General features: G+C 51.3%; 1 protein-coding gene across 2 annotated transcripts in view; it reads right to left on the bottom strand.

The window, feature by feature from the left end:
* Positions 1–3,259: 3,259 nt before the first annotated feature.
* Iqsec3 (IQ motif and Sec7 domain ArfGEF 3) overlaps positions 3,260–19,154 on the bottom strand; it is a 104,893-nt gene continuing 88,998 nt past the window's right edge. Inside the window, exons 8-14 of one of the 2 annotated variants that reach the window (XM_077109217.1) lie at positions 16,162–16,301; positions 14,438–14,563; positions 11,876–11,975; positions 11,411–11,572; positions 9,123–9,215; positions 7,100–7,149; positions 3,260–3,685 (exon numbers count right to left, since the gene is read on the bottom strand). In XM_077109217.1, coding sequence (XP_076965332.1) covers positions 3,260–3,685; positions 7,100–7,149; positions 9,123–9,215; positions 11,411–11,572; positions 11,876–11,975; positions 14,438–14,563; positions 16,162–16,301 — 1,097 coding nt within the window. Of the gene's footprint in view, positions 3,686–6,937; positions 7,013–7,099; positions 7,150–9,122; positions 9,216–11,410; positions 11,573–11,875; positions 11,976–14,437; positions 14,564–16,161; positions 16,302–19,154 lie in introns of those variants that run through there. The other variant, XM_077109218.1, reaches the window with a different exon arrangement.

The following is a 19,154-nucleotide window of genomic DNA, read 5'->3' as shown; positions in this document are numbered from 1 at the left end:
CTGATTTAAGGTGGGTCCTCCCTCTGTGAAAACAAATGAAACAACAGACACAGTTGGCTCAAGTGACATATTTCAATATAATCTCTAAAACTCTATGAATTGAACAGATAAAATACCTCTGGGCTATTTTGTTACAAAATATTTGCCATTTGGATTAGTTGCTGGGTGCAGCCACCCTGACTTTCCCTAGAGAGGTGTCTCTCCAGTGGGGTGAAAGGTGTACGCGGGGAGGAGGGGCACAGCGAGAAGGGACATACAGCTGAACACAGGAACAGACAGATGGATGGTTGTCAGGGAGGCCTACTGGGCACAAGAGACATCCTGGCAGGCTCTGGGGGACAAATGGGTGAGGGATCAAAGGCCCAGGGCCAAAAAGTGTGTGTGGAAGCAAGACATCTTTGTGAACAAACAGACAGACAGGCAGGCTTCTGGGACAAGCTGCTGGGGCCGGGCCTGTTTCAGGACTGAAGGTGGGACTTGGCCAAAAGCTGGTGGGAAAGCTAGTTTCATCCCCCACTCTCAATTCTGGAGTTGGGGCCAGGTGGATAAATTGGGAGAAGGGACCAAGTCCCCTAAAGTAAGGCCTAGAGAGTTGATGAAGTGGGGCCATCTTGGGGTGATTGGGTCTGGGGGCTCAGTCAGCACTCCACTGCCCTCTTGGGAGAGCAGGAGGGCCAAGGGCATCTCTGCCAAGGCCCTCTGGGAGGACTGAACCACTATCATGAGGAGGTACAGGAGGCTTCTCCTAGGTCTCTGTGGAAAAGGACAGAGACAGGTCTCAGACTTAGCCTGCTGGCTAAGTGGGTAGGGAAGTTACAGATCTTGGGAATTCTGACTTCCCCTGACGGTGAGGAGGCCCAGCTGTCTCCTGCCCTAGGTGATCAGGGGGTCAGAGTCCCTCCCTGCTCAGAACTGCTGGGTGCCCATGACCCCATGCTGATCTGCTTCCTTTGCAGATAGAGTACACACATGTGCCAACCCTAAGACCCCAGCCGTGGAAAGTCAGGCCTTTGGGGGGGCCAGTGTTACTGTGCCCATCAACAGGAAGGGAGGGCACTCTTTCAGCTTGAAGCATGATGTGAGCAGGAGACCTTGGTCCAGATGCTGGGGACCAAGTTGTCTGGGCTGTGCCTCTTCCTCGGCAGCCCTTGGCATCCATGGTTCCCACCCCACAAATATATTTAGCTGCGCTCATAGCTCATTCTTTCATAGCTCATACCCTGCCTCCTATTCATAATTTTCACCTTCATTCAAGATTTATCCATTTCCATACTGCAACTCTACTTCCTCCCAAGGCCCTGACACCTCTTAGCCAAGGGCAATGAGGTGTCTGACCTGTGCACCCCATCTGTCCATCTGTCAGCTGCTCCATTCCAAAGGCTTTGACTGGAACATTCCTGTTACAGAAAAGACCCTGCAGGGGGCCAAGGCAGCCAGGACAGGGAGGAGCAGATGGGCTGGGAGCCCCAGGGGAGCCAGCAAATTGGCTGCAAGTTATGAGTTATGGAAATTGGGCTGACAAAGACAGAAATAAACTCACCGGGTGACATCATAATGACGTCTGGGTGACCACACATGTACATAAGAAACTAGGTCATCTGGCCTCTCTGAGAGCCAGGAATTATCTGTGCCTCCTACCTGGCCCAGAGTACTGCAGGTTGGGGTGTGCAGTAGGGGCTGGGAGAAGCCAATTCAATTTAGACTTGGGCAATATTCACTGTATCTTTCTGGGTGCTTTAAAAACAGGCTCTGAGTGGGAGACGGGGTGGGGGAATCTTAATGAAGGAGCGACAGTGGTTGGTACAGGACCAGAGACTGGCCTGGCTTGAGATAGACACTTCCTAGAAGGGTCATGACTGGGGAGGATGGCACTGCCTCTGTGGTCTTTGAGGATGGGCTGCCTTTCATCTGACTGGGGAGAGGACACTTCCCTGGGCTCCATGTGGCCACCTGAGGTTGGCTCTGATTCTGCTCTGCCCTGGGAAGTCAGCGAGCCCTGCTTGGCTCCTTTGCAATTTCTTCTTCTTCTTCCTCTTCTTCTTCTTCTTCTTCTTTTTTTTTTTTTGGTACTAGGTATTGAACCCTGCTCTACCACTGAGCTACAACCCCATTTTTTAAATTTTGAGAAAATTCAGTAATTTGCCCAGCCTGGCCTTGAATTTGCATCCTCTTGCCTTAGCCTCCTGGGTTACCAGGATTATAGTCCTTTGCACTTTTGAGAGTCCAGGACTCTCAGCCATCCCTACTGGAAGTGGGTCCATACCTTCCAGAAGGGGGACTATTTAAAGGCTGGGGGTAGCAGGGGAGATGCAGTGCCTCTGGAGCCCCACTTCTCCTGCCTGCCTCCGCACCCAAGCCTCTCCTGGAGGCCACAGAGTCATGCAAAAAGGAGCCCTGCCTCGGGTGCAAGTGGCACCTCTGCTGGGCAAATCACTGCCTCATCCCCTTGTTTCTGCTTCCACATTGGTTCTCATGTGTATTTATGTGCAAGGGCCTGTGTGCTCTTGGCATTGACTGGGTATTATTTATGGGCCAGGAGATTAAGAAATGCTTTTAAAAAGTGCATTTGGCAGATATATGATCCAGCAATTCCATGGCCCTGTTGACCTGGCCCAGAGACAGCGGAGTGCTCCCCTTTCCCTTTCTTGAAGCCCTCTTGGAGTCAGGCCAGCTCAGGAAAAGCCCCAGGAAGAGGAGAGGGGAAAGACATGGTCAGAATAGCCAATGTCTTTGGGGAACTATGGAGAAGCCCCCTGAGACTGCCAGGCCTGGGGGACAGGGGAAAAAGTCCCCCTTCTCACATCTCCCACTCATTGGTACCTCCAGGGACCAGGGCCTACTCTCCTCCACTCAGCCACAGATGCATCTGGTCTGGGGCTGTGAGGCAGCTGCCTTCCATCCAGGGCTCTGCTGCTGGCCACTGGCACTAATAGACTTAGAGCCGGCCACCTGTTAGTCCCTCATCTCTGGTTTTCTTCAATTCATGGTCCAACTGGGGAGAGTGGTAGCCATAGGAAGAGGAGGTGTCACCTCATCTGGCCATGTCTCCCCCTCTTGGGGGAGGGGGTGCTCAGCTGAGTAAGGGGAGGATGTTTGGACCAAGCAAACCCATGTTCCAGGGATTGGGGTTCTTTCCAAAATGACAGTGATCAGTGACCAGGAACACATCGTGCCAGGGTGTGGGGAGCAGCGAAGGACAGCCCAAGTTCCCCCCCAGTGGACAGCTCTCCTAGGACAGCAGGGTGCTGGGGGACAGAGTCTACACCAGGCTCCTTGAGCCGCTGGAATAGCGGCGCCGATGCAGCAGGGAGCCCGGTGGGCAGAACTGGTGTGGGTGGTTGTAGGGGGGTGGGGGCGGGGGCAGTGGAGGCTGGTGGATGACCTTGACCGGGGAGCCTGGACCGCCCAGAGGTGTGGAGCCACAGGAATCAGAAGAGGATGAGGCGTAGCAGGAGAGAGCCTGGCTCAGCAGGGGCTCCATGCGGGCCAAGCAGGGCTTGTCCAGGACAATGACCTTGACAATTTGCTGGCACTGCACCAGGGTGCCTGGGGGCGTGGGTGGCGGTGGCAGCGGGGGCTGCTCTCTCAAGGGGCTAGGCTGCAGGTCTGGCAGCTGCGGTGCTCCCCTCTCGGCCCCCAGCCCGGGGTTGTGCTGGGACGTTTGAAGCCTGTTGTGAATTGACACCTAGTTTAGAAACAGCCAGAGAAGCATGAAATGTTACAAGACTAATTCCCAGTTGCTAGGACTGGCTACCCTGAGCCTCCCTTTGCCTCCCTCCCTCACTCTCAGCCCTTTCTCTGACCCGAGACCCATCTCTCTACCCAGAGGAAAACTGATTCTGACTCTGGCTCTTGTGCAGCAGGGACAGAGGAGGTAAGAGACTGTCCACAGGCAACCATAGCACTCCAGGCCTCAGTTTCCTCATCTGTGAGATGGGTTCTGCCTGAATCTGCAGTTTGATTTCGTGGATTTGCTGGGAAGCTCTAGGTCAAGGGCTAACTCCTTCCTACGGCCCTCTGTACTGACCAAGCTTGAAAGGTAGGGGTAATGATCTGTATCTGCTCAGGGCCTCCCAGACACTGTGTAGACACTGTCCCGGATTGGGCACAGGGGCAGAGCCTGGTGTTTTGGATTCTTCAAACCCATTTCCTCTCTCCAGCTTTGCTGAAGAGGAAGCCTCATTGTTGTTGACCTAAAGGTGCCCCAACTTCAGAATGCTGGGGACCCCTGAAAGGGGTGTTCTGGGCCTACCCATCCTCCTAGACTCCTCAAGCCCATGACCCTGAGTTCAAGAACAGCCCAGGCAGCCAAGGGCAGAGTCAGGCCCCACCCTCCTTTCCATCTCAAACTGGGCTCTGCCACAGGAGGGGAAAGGCTCTCATCTTTAACCCTTGGGTGGAACAGGGGGAGGTGACCTGTATGGTAAGACTACGGAGGTCAGTATGAACTCCCCCGCCTCATCCTGCTAGCAGGGAAAGGTGGAGAAAAGGGGTGGCAAGGGGGCTAGAATTTTCTGGAAGGAGAAGGACTTAATTTCTTACCCTGTTCCATGCCACACCCAAGCCCCCAACCTTAGATATGACATATCAGAATCCTCTCCAAACACTGGGGCCTTTTGAGCGGGGTGGGTGGAACCCTTCCCCTCTCTGAAGATGCTTCCTACTGGGCTGTCAGCTGTCCCTGGGCACCACCTGGGGCCAGTTGCTCACAGTGCAAAGGAGGACATTGAAGCTACAGGGAGGGGGACTTATCTCAGGCCTAGACTGGGTGGTCCAATCCCAAACTATCTCTGAGCCCTAACCCAGCATTCCCTAGTTCTGTTTATTGCTAAAAGTATAATTTCAGGGACCCCTTTTCTGGAAACAGGTCCTCCCAGTGGGTTGCTTCTCTCTCAAGGCTCCCCACCTGGGTCTTCCCCTCCTGAGGGGAAGGCCCCACGGGCCCCACTGCCACCATCAGCACCTTACAGGCTTTATCCTTCACCCTCAGCTTCCTACTGCACTGTCCTAGGCTGACTGTCCAGGTCTGAGATCCCCCTAAACAAATGAAGGTGCCTCAAGACACATGGCAGGAGAGGGCACAGCTAGGGGCCACCCTTCCTCTCACGGAGCCTCTAGGTCCTCACTTCAGCAGAAGTCACTGCTGGAGGTCATGGGCACCTTCCCCCACCTGCTTGTATTTTGAACTATTCCCCAGGAGACAAGTGGCTTGAGAACAGCTAAGCTCAGGGCCCATCTGCCTCCCTGTCCCCACCTTCACAGTGCTCCCTCTCAGGGAGAACACCTGGTCACTCAGCCCAGACCCAACCTTCCTGGTCCTCCTCCTCGGCTGCTCCCAGGAGGCCGGAAGCTCTTGGCTTCTTCCAGAATCTCCCTCCACCTCCTGCTCTAGTTCTCCTCTGCTGCACTGCAGCCCCCACCCCAATCTGGGTCCTTTATTTTTGATGGTCAGTAAGTGAAAAGCAGGACGTGACAGCAAAATTCCCTATCATTTTAACCCCCTTCTCACCTCCCTGCTCATGAAAGAAAGAGGAGAGAGAGAGGATGGAACATGAGTAGCAGCTCAGAATAGCTCAGAGAAGATGGAGAAGCGCCTGCCAGAGGGGCTCGGCCAGGCAATGATGGAGGAGAGGGCAGAGGACGAGAGCTTGGGGTCCAGCTGAGAGGCCATGGGGTAGAGAGGCTGCCCTTTGTGCAGGGGAGCAGAGGCTGGCAGGGCCCTGGAGCTAGCTGAGGGGTAGCAGCCTTGCAGATAGCCACATGGCCCCTAAGGGCAGGTAGGAGGGGAGACAGGGTGTTCAACTGGGGTCTTCCCTGGGCAGCCTGGACTAAGGCTTGGGCAGGGCTGGCGGAACAAGCTGGTGGGCTGGTAACTGGGCGTGTTTATCTGCAAGGCTGAGAATGGGCAGCTGCAGGAAGATGGGGAGAGGAGGGTGGGGGATGGAATACCCACCCTGGGGGCTGGTCAGCTGCTGGGGCAGGAAGCTCCTCCGAGTAAAGGTGCCTCCTCCAGACACACGTGTGTGGGGGGTGGGGGCCAAGGGGACAGAGAAGAAACTGATCTCCCCAGGACATCCTGTGGCTTCCCAGGACTTGGGCAGACTCCAGGTGGGGTTCCTCCCTTATTTAGCTGGGTGGGAGCCTCCACTTTGAAGTGGGGGTTGGGAAAGGATCATCTGTTTGAGCAGTTAGAGGTCCCCAGGGGCCTGGCAGCAAAGGAGTAAGGTTGGGTCTCACTGGGGTGTGAGGATCCAGTGTGGAGGGCTGGGACCCAGCAACATGCCAGGGCAACTCCATGGTCCCCCACAGGGGAGACACCCTGGGGCTGGCAGGGACCAGATGCTACTTCCCCAGTCCCTTCCTGGGTGGCTTAGGGAGGGACACCACCCTCTGCCTCCAACACAGCTGGTCTTCATATTAATCAGCTCTTCCCCCAGGAAGACCTCTAAGATGACCCAGCCCAAGTCTGACTCCTTTTTTCCTGTGCACATCACTGTCCCCAGGGGGCCAGCTTTCCGGGGGACCTGATGTTCCGAGGAGAAGCTACCCCTCCCCCCTTGCTCCCACTCTCAATTCTCCATCTTTCCTAGAAGGTATCCAAAAGGGCTGGTCTGCCGGAGAAATGTTCACTTTGGGAATTTAATGGGTGACTTTCTAGAGGGAATCCAGGCTCCCTCCTACGGGGATGGAGGACCTGAAAAGGGAATATTGGGTTCTCTAACACAGCAAATACTGGAGAGCAGTGGAGAGTCTGCTGGGGAAGTAAATACGGGGACAGCATGGGTGGGAGGGACACGGGGGTGTCATAGGCTTTGTTTCCATGGGGCTGGTCTGGGAGCTAGGCCTTGGAGGGCAATGAGCAGGGACAGCTGGGCTGGGGAGTGGGCAGAAAGTGCTTGTAGCTTAACTGGGGGCTGGAAGAGTGGCATTACCCATGCTAGCAGTAACTTTTAATTGTATCTCTTGAAATTGGTAAAATGGTGAGTCGGGCTGGGGAGGCATTGATTAATACCTGAGAAGAGAAACAACAGAGACGGTGAGAAGAAGGACAAGAGGGGCACAGACTCACTCACCTGGACACAACCAGGCCTCCACTTACCTCCCCTGAGCTCTCCACCGGCTTCTCCCCCAGCGCGGCTTCCCTTTTGGCTTTGAATGCAAACAGCATAGGCTCATTCTCTACCAGTCCTGAAGGGAAACCTGGCCCACCCTACTCCTCCCCTCCAGCATCTCTGTTGTTAGCTGGTGAGGGCAATACTGTAAGTGCCATCTGTGCAGATGACAGGCTGCACTGTCCAGGTAAGAATCTCCATGCAGCTGGAACTCAGTTCTACCACTCAGTGGCTGTGTAATCTGGGCAAGATGCTGCATATCTCTGGGTCTCTACACACTAGCAGATGTCTGATGTTGACATTGTGGAGTCTAATTCCCCACAGTCAAAGCCTTTCCAAAATGGACTAGGAAAGCTGGCTGATGGGGTGAGTCCTGGTTTGTGGGTATCATGGTAATCTGCCTCCTTCACCCACAGGCCCCTTGAGGGAGAAGCCTGACTTTGTTTCTGTCCCTGTGACTTGGTTGAGTGGTGAGGACTTGATCAGCTGAGGCCTGCACAGTTCAAAACATGGTGCCCCACACGCATCAGAGCCGATAATGGCCTGTAATTACTAGTAAGGCATTCTGCCTAGCCTGGCACAGCAGCAGGGACCCTGCGGACCCCCAGGGACAGCTTGATGACTTTTCTGGCTAAGTCACTGATGGTTTCCACCCACCCCCAGCAGGAGCCCCTCTGATTTCTCAACTCCTGGGGGTGCCAGCTCCCCTTGCCAGTGTACAGCCCTCTGTTTTCCAAAATGCAAGAGGGAGCAGCACGACTGTTTGGGAAAGACAAACGCCTCACTGCTGAGGCCACCGATGGCCAAGTCCCTGGGGATGTGCTGGCCAAGTCCCTGGGGATGCGCATCCTGGCCTGACCTGTGCTTGCAGCTCCCAAAAGAGAGGCCAGCGGGGATACAGGCTGTGGGTGAGAAGGTGTAAATCACAGCTGAGGGCCAGCTGTGGGGTTTAGACCACCCTGCAAAAACCAGTGACCCACATCCTATGACCTTATAGAAACAAAGGGGCCCCCTAACAGGCTGGGTGGAGAATTATGGATGCACCATGGCAGATCCAACCATCTGCAAAGATGACAGCTATAGTAAGAATCTCTGTGCAGCAAAAAGAGCCCCATGTCTTGCTTGGAAGTGAATCCTAAGTCCCCGCTGATGTGACCAGTCCCTGTATCTGGGGACAGCTATGGAGAGTTTGAGACCACATGGAACCCACTGGAGTTTCTCAGCTCAGGCTGACACCTTACTATGACCCTGGTTTTCTGGTGCTCCATGTAGAGCAGCAGATACTCAGTAGGCATTTTTTGAACATGACACTGAATGACTGGGTTATTGAACAGTTCTGAATGGTTTGCTGGGGTTCTGTTGGGAAGGGGTGTAAGTCTCATGCCATCTCTCCCCATTCCTTTTATTTGGTGCTGGTGGAAGGGAGGTGGTGCTCCCTGAAAATGATGAATAAAGTCGGGGCAGCAGATAGAAGGAGGGGGCATGGCAGGGGTTGGGAGAAGCAGGTGTAGAGACCATGGCAAAAGGGACACGTCTGAAGCTTATTCAACTTGGCCAGGAAACAATTCAATTTGAAGAAGTTGAGCTTGAGGCTCATCTGGATTTGGGGGTAGGCTGACTTGGGCTTGGGTCTCATTAGGGAAAGAATAGGGCTCTGCACCAGGCATAGCAAGATTCAAGATCAGACCCAGACCCACCTGGCCATCCTTCCTTCTTACCCTGCTCCTCCCATCTGGGGCCAGGACTTGATTTCGCCAAAGTGCATTGTGACATTTCTCATGGGCTCCAGAACTCTGGTGCAGTTTGCAAAATGGATAGGTTTCTCTCTCACCTTCCTTCTCATTTCCCTACTGCAGCCCATGAGATTAAAGACAGCAACCCTGGAGCTCCACAACAGAAAGAAATGGCTAGAGAAAGGGGCATGTTTCCCACCCAAATCACCCAGGAGCCAGGTGCAAGTGCCTCAAGTGTCCATGTGGGCCAGGGACCGGGGGCAGAGCTGAGGCTCACCTGTAGGCGATCCTTGCTTCGACTGTGAGTCCACCTGGGCTCCCCCAGGCTTGAAGGAGAGCGTCTTTGTTCCCTGCTGCTTTTCCAGCTCCCCTGAGGAAGGTAGAGGCCATGAACAGATAGGAACCCTAAATTCTACCCCACAGAGGTGAGCAAGGAAAAGTGGGGAGAGCCAGAAGAGGACTAGGAGAGCCCTACTACATGCTACAGGGAGGGATCTTAGGGTCTGGCATGGCACTCAAGGTCCAGTTAACTCTTCTCTGGGGCCACAGTCTCATCTGTACATTGAGATGGCAAGATCTGCTGGAATGCCAGAGGGGCAGTGGAAGAGGCTAGTCTGAGGAAGGTGAACTACCTGGGCTGGAATCCTGGCTCTGATGCTTCCTAGCTGTGTGGCATTAGGCAAGTTATCTTAGCTTTCTGTGCCTCTCTGCAGGGAAGGCAAAGTCGGTGTATCTAGTCCATCCAAGTCTATCTGGAAGAACTAAGCTCACCCCAGCTACTGGGCTTCTGCATGTGCTCAAAGCTTTCTCTCAAGAAGGAGATTCTGCCTACCTGGGCATCTGTAGGGCTTGCACAGCCCGTGTGGCCAGGACATCTATCTTGGCATTCCACTTTAATGCCTCTCCCTGGACTGGAAACTTGTTCCATCTCGTTCTCCCCGTGGTGTTAGAAAACTGCCAGTCACCATCACTGGAGATCCGACAGTCATTATTAAATAACTCCTTCAGCTTCTCTGTGCCAGGAGACATAACTCAAGTTCCTTTTATTAAAGCTGCTCTCCTGGGTTCCATTTTCTGTCTCTCTGGTTGTCTAGAATCTAGGGACACTGAACTGAAAGCCCCCAAACCAGAATAATCTGTCCCGATTGCCCGAATCACAACATCCATCAATACTTCATATTTTTACTGAACTGAGAATTGTTGGAGAGTTCCAGAGGGCCTTCTGGGCTTTGGAGAAATTAGCATCATAATTACATACAAGAAGTCTGCAGAAACTGGGTGCGGCGCTTGCTGTCACTTACCTTGAGAACTTGGACACCTTCCTTAAGCTCTATTAGCCTTAATTTCCTTGTTTTAAAAATGAGATTAATAGACACCCGTGGAAAGTGGTTGTGAAAACTGATAGGCTCTGCCTACAGCCCAGTGCCTGGCATGCAGTGATGCTCAATTCATGGTAGCTGCTACTGGCTTCCATTTTCTCTTTCACTTTCTGACTTCCTCTCCTGCCTGCCCCATGGCCAGCCTATCATCTCTCCTCCCTTTGTCTTCACCTGAAGACTGAAAAAGGAACCTAAGCCTTTCTCCCTGCTCCCTTGCCCTGGCCAGCAGGAGGGGATGTTCCCCTCTGGACATAGCAGATCCTGACAATATCTGCTCCTCAGTTGCTTTGGGAAGGGATTTACAGGCTGCCCCACAGCTGATGGGAAAAAAAGATGTCTCTTCCAGCAACCGCTAGTGCTGGTAGTGTGCCATGGCTCCCCAGGGCAGTGTGGAAGCCACCTGAGATGTTTTGACCATAAGAGATGTGAACATCCTTAAGAATGTTCTAGAACAACAGCTAAGGTGGCCTCCTGGGTATCCACTCCAGCCCCTGAAAAGAGTCTGTTTGTGACAGCACAGAACTCAAATGAGCAAACACTGCAGAAAGGAATGTGCATGTATTTAGCCGCACCATGCAGTGACCTAAGCTATATCTGGTGGTTTTTGTTTTACTCTGATTTCAATTATTTTCTTAGGAAACTATAAACAGAACGTCTTCTCCCAATCTCAGAGTAGAAAGAACAAGAACCTTGAAACCAGACTTAAAATGCAAATGCCAGTTCCTCCACTTCTCATAGACATGACCTGGACATACTAATTCCTTCTCTGAACCTCATCTCTAAAGTGGGACAAATACATCTGTCTTCAAGGTCACAGCAAGGAATAGCAGAACATAGATAAACTGCCTTGCACCTAGCAGGTGTTCCAAAAATGATGCCCTGTCATATTGACCCCTTGCTCAAAACCCCTCACCTGGTGTAGCTCGGTGGTGGAGAGGTTGCCTAATGTGTGTGTGTGAAGCCCTGGGTTCCGCTTGTGTGCATGCTCCAGTGTGCCTCATTTAACTGTAAAGCCACACCCACATCAGCCCCATTTGTCCAGCAGCCTGCGGTGGTGCTGGGAGAGGCTGAGGTGGGGAGTGTGGGCGGGTCCAAAGTGGGGCTGCTCCCAGGAGCAAGAGGCATGTCTGTGTATAAGCTGGCCTTGCTGGCCACCTCGGGGAGTCCCAGGCCACCGTGTCCTTACACTCTATCCGGATCTGCTCCAGTTCTGTCACCTCAGCGATGGACTCCTTCAGGTCTTCCACGAACTTCTGCATCTCATCAGAGCCCAGGGCACAGAAGTGCAGCATCTGCTTCTTCTCAGAGCCCGAGACAGGGGTCACCAGTGTGATGCCATGAGAGTAATCTGGAAACCAGCCCCAGGACCCCAAGGGTTGTGAGCAACAGCAGCATCAAGGCTAGAGCCAGCCAGATGTGGGGAAGGGATGGAGTCTTTGGGTACTTGCCCCTTCACCTGCCCCCCAGCCCTTTTCCCTCTACTTCCTCCACTCCCCCCATGTGCCTGTCTCAGGGTCATTCATTCATCCTCAAGACTTATACTCCAGACCTGGGGATATAGATCAGTTGGTAGAGTGCTTACCTGGCATGCACAAGGCCCTGGGTTCAATCCCTAGCACTACCACCCAAAAAAGAGGGGGGGGGAACTTACACTCGTTCTCAAAGAGGTGGAACTGCATGCCCAGCAAACCGACTGACTTGCAGAAGGTGTATGTGGAGGAGCTCTTCTTTTTGGGGCACAGTTTGAGAATCTGCCAACAGAGGAACAGGAAAATTTACTGACTACGGTGGATTCCTGACAACCTGCATATGCACACACACATGCACCAAAACCCAGGGACACTTCTGAATACACCAATCAACCCACAAACACACACACACACACACACACACACACACATGTGCATGCGTTCAAGATATATTCACACACATATATACATGTACAGATATACATGTGTGCTTTTCACTGATGAAAACCTACCTGTGGCTGTTGCCTCTGCACTTGAAGCCAGTCCCCATTTCCTGCCCTTGCCTGTAAGCCTTACTGGATCTGGCCAATGTTTACACTGGCTTTATGCAGGAGGCACACTGTTCTCCTTTCTGCAGCTTGAAAAGGGGCAGCTCAGGGCCTTTGCACATGCTGTTCCCTTTCCATAGTTCTTCCTGCAGCTTTCTGTGTGGCTGGATTACCCTCATTACTTAGGTCTTGACTCAAATGCTACTTCTTTAGAGATACCTTCCTGGATCATCCTATGTAAAACATAAACCAAAAGCAAACCAAAGGCCTCTCCCTTGACCTCAGTCACTCTGACCTGTCACCCTGTTTTATTGTCTTTGTAACACCTTACTCCCATCTGATATTCTTGTTCATTTATTTGCTTAATTGTTTTCTCTCTCCCTCTCCTACTAAAATGAAAGCTTAGCCAGCCAGTTGCTCAGTATATAAGTATTTTATTAGCACCTCCTCTGAACTGGGCTCTGGGAATATAGGTGTTATGGTTTGGATGTAAGGTGTCCCCCAAAAGCTAACAAGTGAAACAATGTAAGAAGGTTTAGAGGAGAAATGATTAAGTTGTGAGAGTCTTAATCCAATCAGCAAATTATCCCCTGATGGGGATTGGCCCAGTGGTAACTGAAGGAGGGTAGGATGTGGCTGGAAGAGGTGGGCGGCATAGCTTTGGGGTATATATTTTGTATTTGGTAGTAGAGCCTCCCTCTCTGCTTCCTGATCACGTGAGCTCTTCCCTCTGCCACACTCTTCTCCCATGATGTTCTGTCTCACCTGAACTCTGAGGAATGGAGCCGGCTGTCTGTGGACTGAGACCTCTGAAATCATGAGCCCCCAAATAAACTTCTCCTCCCCTAAAATTGTTCTGGTCAGATCTTTTATTCACAGCAATGAAAAAGCTGACTAAAACAACAGGAGGGCACAAGACAGTGCCCCTGCCCTCAAGATGTGATGCGGGAGGAAGACAGCCGAGATGTAATTCAATCAATCAATAAAACACAGCGAAGAAAGGGGGAAATAAGGTAATTTCAGAAACTGGTGTTTTGAAGAAAATGAAACAGGGTAAGGATCAAAATGTGAAGGGCCTTGCTTGGTGGGCAGGAGGGTCTACCTGGAGAGGAGGTATTTGAACTGAGATTGCATACTAAAATGAAAGCTTAGCCAGCCACTTGCTCAATATATAAATATTTTATTAGTACCTCCTGTGAACTGGGCTTGGGAATACAGGGCGAACACCACACCAAGGTCCAGTGGAAGTGAAGGAGCAGCCAGAAGACAGTCCTGGTTGGTGGGAGCGGCCCCTGGGGCCAGAGCTCTAGAGCAGCCCCAGGAGTGTGTAGGAGATGCAGTCCAAAGACCTGGGCCCTCCCCTGACTGGGGAAGGCCATCTGGAGCCCAGGTGGGACCTGACGTGCACTCTAGAAAGATGGCATCACAGCTCTGTGGAAGGAGGCCTTCGTGGTGGAGGTGTTGGTGGGCAGTGTATGTCCCCTAGGGTAGGCGCTGGGGGTGGGACTGACATGCTGCAGTGGAGGAGTGAGAGCGGATGCCCATGAAGCTCTGGATAGAGAGGATGGGGGCGGTACCGCGGGAAGACATATCTTGTTGAAAACCTGCTCACCCCTGTTTCCGGGCACTTAGAACATGCCTGGCACATAGTTGACACTGTTTAAAGATCTGGTGACTGCATACTTGTTTTCAAAAAGCAAAGAACCCCACAGTGGTATGTATGTATGTGTATGTGAGCAGGATGCTCACGTGCAACCCCCGCCCAACCAGCTCTCCCCAGATCAAGGCGTAGCACATGCTCCAAGTGGGCTGGTCCCTGCCGGGCCTTGAAACGTGAAGCACATTGCTGTGCACCCCGTCCCAGGATTTTTTCTTTTTGTTAACATGGAAAGGCAGATGGTTTGGGGTCTACTTCACTGCCACCTTGGTGTGTAACCACGAATAGGTCATTTAACATCTCTCTGCTTCCACTTACAAAGTAGGAAGGGTCACATTCTCCTGAGCTACCTCACACCCATGATGTGCAAATGCCAGGGAAACGGTGACTCAGGCACGGTGTGGAGAGCATTCTGTCTGCGAGCTCTGGGCGCCCCCCTCCACATCCGAGTCCCATTCCAGACTGAGCCGGGAGGGGGGCCTGGGGCAGCTTCAGCCCTGGCCCCGCCCGGCCCCGCCCGGCCAGTCCTCTCTGCTCACCACCAGCAGGTCGTTGAAGAGGAACACCTCTCTCTGATGCGCCGCCTGCTTCTGCAGCTTGTTCACGTCGGTCACCTCGAAGAGCCGGCTGCAGCAGACGAGGCGGCGGTGCGGCACCGACAGCACCTGGAACCCAGGCGCCGGCTAAGCCTACCTCGCATCCACCTCCTCCCTACCCCGCACCCAGCTCTTCCCTACCCGGCACCCCGCTCCATTTTCCAGCAGAGGAGCCGACTCAGGAAGAGGGGATGCCCTTCTGCCATTATAGCAGGGCCTGCACTTGACCCTTAAACCTCTTCTCTCCTCATCTGGGGCCTTTTCCCTTCGTGGCACTTCTCGGGGAGCAAAGCCAGAGGAGAAGGGGTTCGTTATGCTAGAGGGAGTGAGGAGATTAAGGAGTGGGGAAAAGAACTCCAAAAGAGCCATCAGTTGTTCGCATCCAGCCACTATCAACATTTTCCACTCTGTGACCTTAAGGGCATCCCCACGTTCCAGGCTGCAACTTGTACGTATGACTCCTCCACCCCTTTCTCTACTGCACACCCAAGTACAGGTGTGCAAGAGCGAGGAGATTACAAGGACACACGAACCTTCTCTAGTGGGTAAGAGAAGCAAACTATTTACAAACCAGACAGAGGCCTAAGACAGACCTCAGCCACCAAGGCGCTAAAGCAGACTGGGAGGGGGAGTCTAACAGAGCCCTGGAGGAGGCCCCCAAGTTCTCCAGCCTGCTCCCCAAGCCAGCCATTCAGTCAGGAAGGACTGGAACCTGCTCTTCCTCCTTTATATTCATGGTATGAAGCACTTCTGTGCCCATGTGAGTAGTGCTGTAATCTACCAGGATGCTCACTTGAAAAATCGTTGCACAAACTCACATTAGCTAAGTTATGGAACCAACTCAGGTGCCTGTCAATAATTGAATGAATTAAGAAAACGTGGCATACATACACAATGGAGTTTTACTCAGCCATAAAGAATGAAATTATGGCATTTGCCAGTACTTGGATAGAACTGGAGGACATCATGCTAAGAAATAAGCCAAACTCAGAAAAATCAAGGGTTGAATGTTTTATATGTGGAAGCTGGAACAAAATAAGGGGAAAAATGGGAGTGGGGAGAGTCCGATACCAGAAGAATAGAGGGAAGACCAGTGGAGTAGGAGGAGGAGGTTGAGGGGGGAGGGGAGGAATGGGAAGGAGAAGGAAATGTGAAATGTATTTGACAAAATTATGCTGTGTGCATGTATAAATAGACCACAGTGAATTAAAAATATCATTACACACTTGGAACACATTGCCTGTGACACAGGTTACAATGAAGGGGCACCTCCATGGTTTCAGGCACCAGTCTATAGCCCATTTCCAGGAATTCCTGGTATCCATGCCATCCTGGAAAGGGATTCTAAACTTCTCCATCTGGCCATTCAGATGCTTCAACCTTATACCACAGGGCAGTCCTTCTTGACATTTCACTGTAGTCTGTCCTGCTGTGGCAGCTGGTGGCAAGAGGCAATGTGGATATTATGCAAGGGAAAGAACAAGACGCAGCACCTGACACACAGTGAATGGATAACAGAAAAGTGTTTTTAAAAGGTAAGGAGGAGAGTGGGAGGAGATGTTAGGAAGAAGGAAAGGAAAGAAGATGTGAGATAGGGTTGGCTTGGTAGCCATGGGAGAGGAAACCAAATCCCACAGGGAAAGTGGTGCTCCGTGGTAGACACTTACTGTCTTCATGCCCACAATGGACTTCTCCACCTTGGTGACATACGTGACATGATCCTCATTGGACTTGAGCTCCTTCTGCTGAATCCTCTCATAGATGCCTACTACCAGCTCCCTGGGGATGTCAGCACCATCATCCACACCTGCCAACAGGGAGGGGGAGCAGGAGGAGGAGAAGAGGGGGACAGTGGGGGTCAGAGCCCTGGACCATGGGGACAAAACCTTACCAGGCAAGCTCAGGGAGGGTGGCCCTGCTCTTGTCAGGCCCTGCTCCTGTCTCTGTTCCAAAGCCTTCAAGAGCTGGTTCCCATCCTCTTTAAGGACACACTCCTCAGGAGGTATGGCCCCATGGCATTTCCAGGATCATCTGCTGACGTGTTCAGTCAGAACCTCCACTCTCACCTGGCAGGACCCTTTCCTGATGGCCCAATACAACCTCCATGTTCCTGCTAAGTGTCTTTGCTTCTGTGGTCCCACTGCCTTCTGAGGATCTGTCTTGACCTCCCCCAGCCCCACCCCAGAAGCATCTTTGGGATGTTCTGTCTTGTTCTCTTTAGGATCCGCCCCCCCCAGGCCCTCCCCTCCAAAAGGGAGTATGTTGTTGAGTGATCTTTGTGGAATGGGTGACAAGACTCTCCCGTCACTGGGAGCTTTGGAGGGGGCGGAGGACAGGCAGGAAAGAGAAGCTGGTAGGTTGCCTGTGGTGACCCAGGTAATGAGGCCCTCCACCCTGGCTCCTATGTCCCCGTGAGGTCAACACTCGGGCAACGGAGTGTCCTAGCAGGAAATAGACCCACGTGAAAACAATTTTCTTTTGGAAGTAGAAACAGGTAGTAAGAAATATTTCTTCTTTATATTTTTCCCAACCCTTTTTTATTTTTCTTTTCTTTTTTCCCCAACTCTTTCTTTAGTGTCTACATGCTTCTTTTATAAGAGGGAAAAATTAAAAATAGAAGGACTTTGGCGAATGCCCTCAAAGGAGCTTTCCCAACTACTGAGAGGACGTCATGCCTCCTAACTCCCTGTCTTGTCATTCCTTCTCCCATGTCTGATCTTGGTTTTTAAAGTCAGGAAAACAAGCCCTGCAGCATCCCAGGGGCCTGAAGAAATCAGGCTGTGGGTGAGAAAGAGCAGGAACACAGGTTCTCAGTTCAAGACTACCTTGATGCTCTCTGGATGTCCAAAAGGCCTAGATCCACTAAGACAGACAAGAGGGAAAGGGACAGAGCACCCTGGGGTCTGGCAAGTGAATAATGGGATGGATTAGCAAACCTAAGACAGCTGAAACCTAAACTAGCAGAGGTTAGAAGCCACCCAACACCCCACAGGTGGCAACAAGAACCCCAGAGAGTGAAGTGTAGGTGAACTGGAGATAAACACAGGTGGAAAATGAGCTAGACAGCTGTCCTGTCTCCTCCTCTTTCAGCAGATGACTGGTACTAAATCCTGAAGAAGGGCTAAACCAGGAATTTTGGGGCCGGGGCAACTCAATCCCAGCCAGGGGTGGGACTCTGTGCTGAAAACAGGAAGATGAGGTTGATATCTATGTATTGAGAGACCTTGACCACGTTTCCCCCAAAGATCTCAGAACACTGGCAGCCAGAACTGTACCCTCTGAGCAAAAGGTTGGACATTTATCTTCTGGTAAAAATCAACCAATAGAAAAGAAAATATCTACAGATACTGCAGTAGCAGGTGACCAGGGAGCATCTTAACTAAATCACCCAAGAAAGGCCACAAGTGAGCAGGCCTCACCTGCACCCACACAGCTTTAGATCAGCTTTTCAGTAGCTCCCTCTTGACTACAGACAACCACATTTCATCAACTATGTTTGGAAGGTCTGTAACATAAAAGAGAAAGAAATAAAAGGATAACTGGAAAAAGGAACCCAGAAGGAACAGGCAAGCAGGTAGCCAGTAAAACAAATAAGAACATATGAATATCTTCAAAGAGCTACGAGAAGATATTGCAACTAGTAAACAGGAATAAAATGCTATAAGAGAAGAACATTCAGAGAACAACAACAAGTTACTGGAATTGAAAACAGTAACAGTGGGAATGAAAAACTTGGTAGGGGGCTTTAAAGCTAAAGCTGAGGGACATCTTCCAGAAAGTCAATCAAGAAAACAGTGATGGCATATAGAAAACTATAAAGATTAGAAGATCAAGTAGAAGACCCAAAATCTTAATAACAGGAAGTGAAGAAAGTACAGAAAATATGGAGAAACTAAATGGTCAAACATGGTACAGTGTGCCCTGGTGTCCACGGGTTCTGTGTCTGTGGGCTCCCACCAACAGACAAACAGAAATATTTCTAAAAGCCTGCATCTGCCCTTCCTTGTCATTATTCCCCAAACGGTGCTATGTAAACAGCAAGACCACTATTTGCATTGCATTTGATATTATAAGTAACCTAGAGGTGAATTCAAGTGTATGGGAGGATGTGCCTAGGTTTTATATATAAAAGGCACTTGAGCATCTGAGGGGTATACTGGAAAGCAATTCCCTGTGGATTAACAATATTTAGTAAATATAAGAGATAATAATATTTAAGAGAACCTTACACATTTGGAGGTTGTGTGTTTTTAGGCTGTAAAGATCAACTCAGTACTGAGCACAGTGGGTGGAAACAGAACCCTAGCAAGGCGCATCATTATGAGAATTGAAAACATGAAAGGCAAACAGAAGAATCAACAACTTTTCAGAAAGAGAGAAAAAGAGTGTGTAAAAAAGGCCAGGAATTCAAACAGTAGAGCAGCACTGTCAGCTAAGGCACGATGGCAAAGTTTTAACATTCCCATTTACATGTTTACTTCTGGAATTCTGTTGGACATTTGCTGTTCCCAGCAAACTCCTAATCAAAGGTGCAAATAGAAACATGTATATTTGAAAATGCAAGTTTTCAAAAATGTTTTTCTACAAGATGCCTTTTCTTTGAAAGTCATCTAAAAATGAGGAAGCTATGATATTTAGGAACAAGAAATCCAGCCCAGGA

This window comes from Callospermophilus lateralis, chromosome 4 (assembly GCF_048772815.1).
Source record: "Callospermophilus lateralis isolate mCalLat2 chromosome 4, mCalLat2.hap1, whole genome shotgun sequence".
Classification (NCBI taxonomy): domain Eukaryota; kingdom Metazoa; phylum Chordata; class Mammalia; order Rodentia; family Sciuridae; genus Callospermophilus; species Callospermophilus lateralis.
Note: the sequence above shows the minus strand (reverse complement) of the source record. Positions and strands in the feature narration are given on the sequence as shown.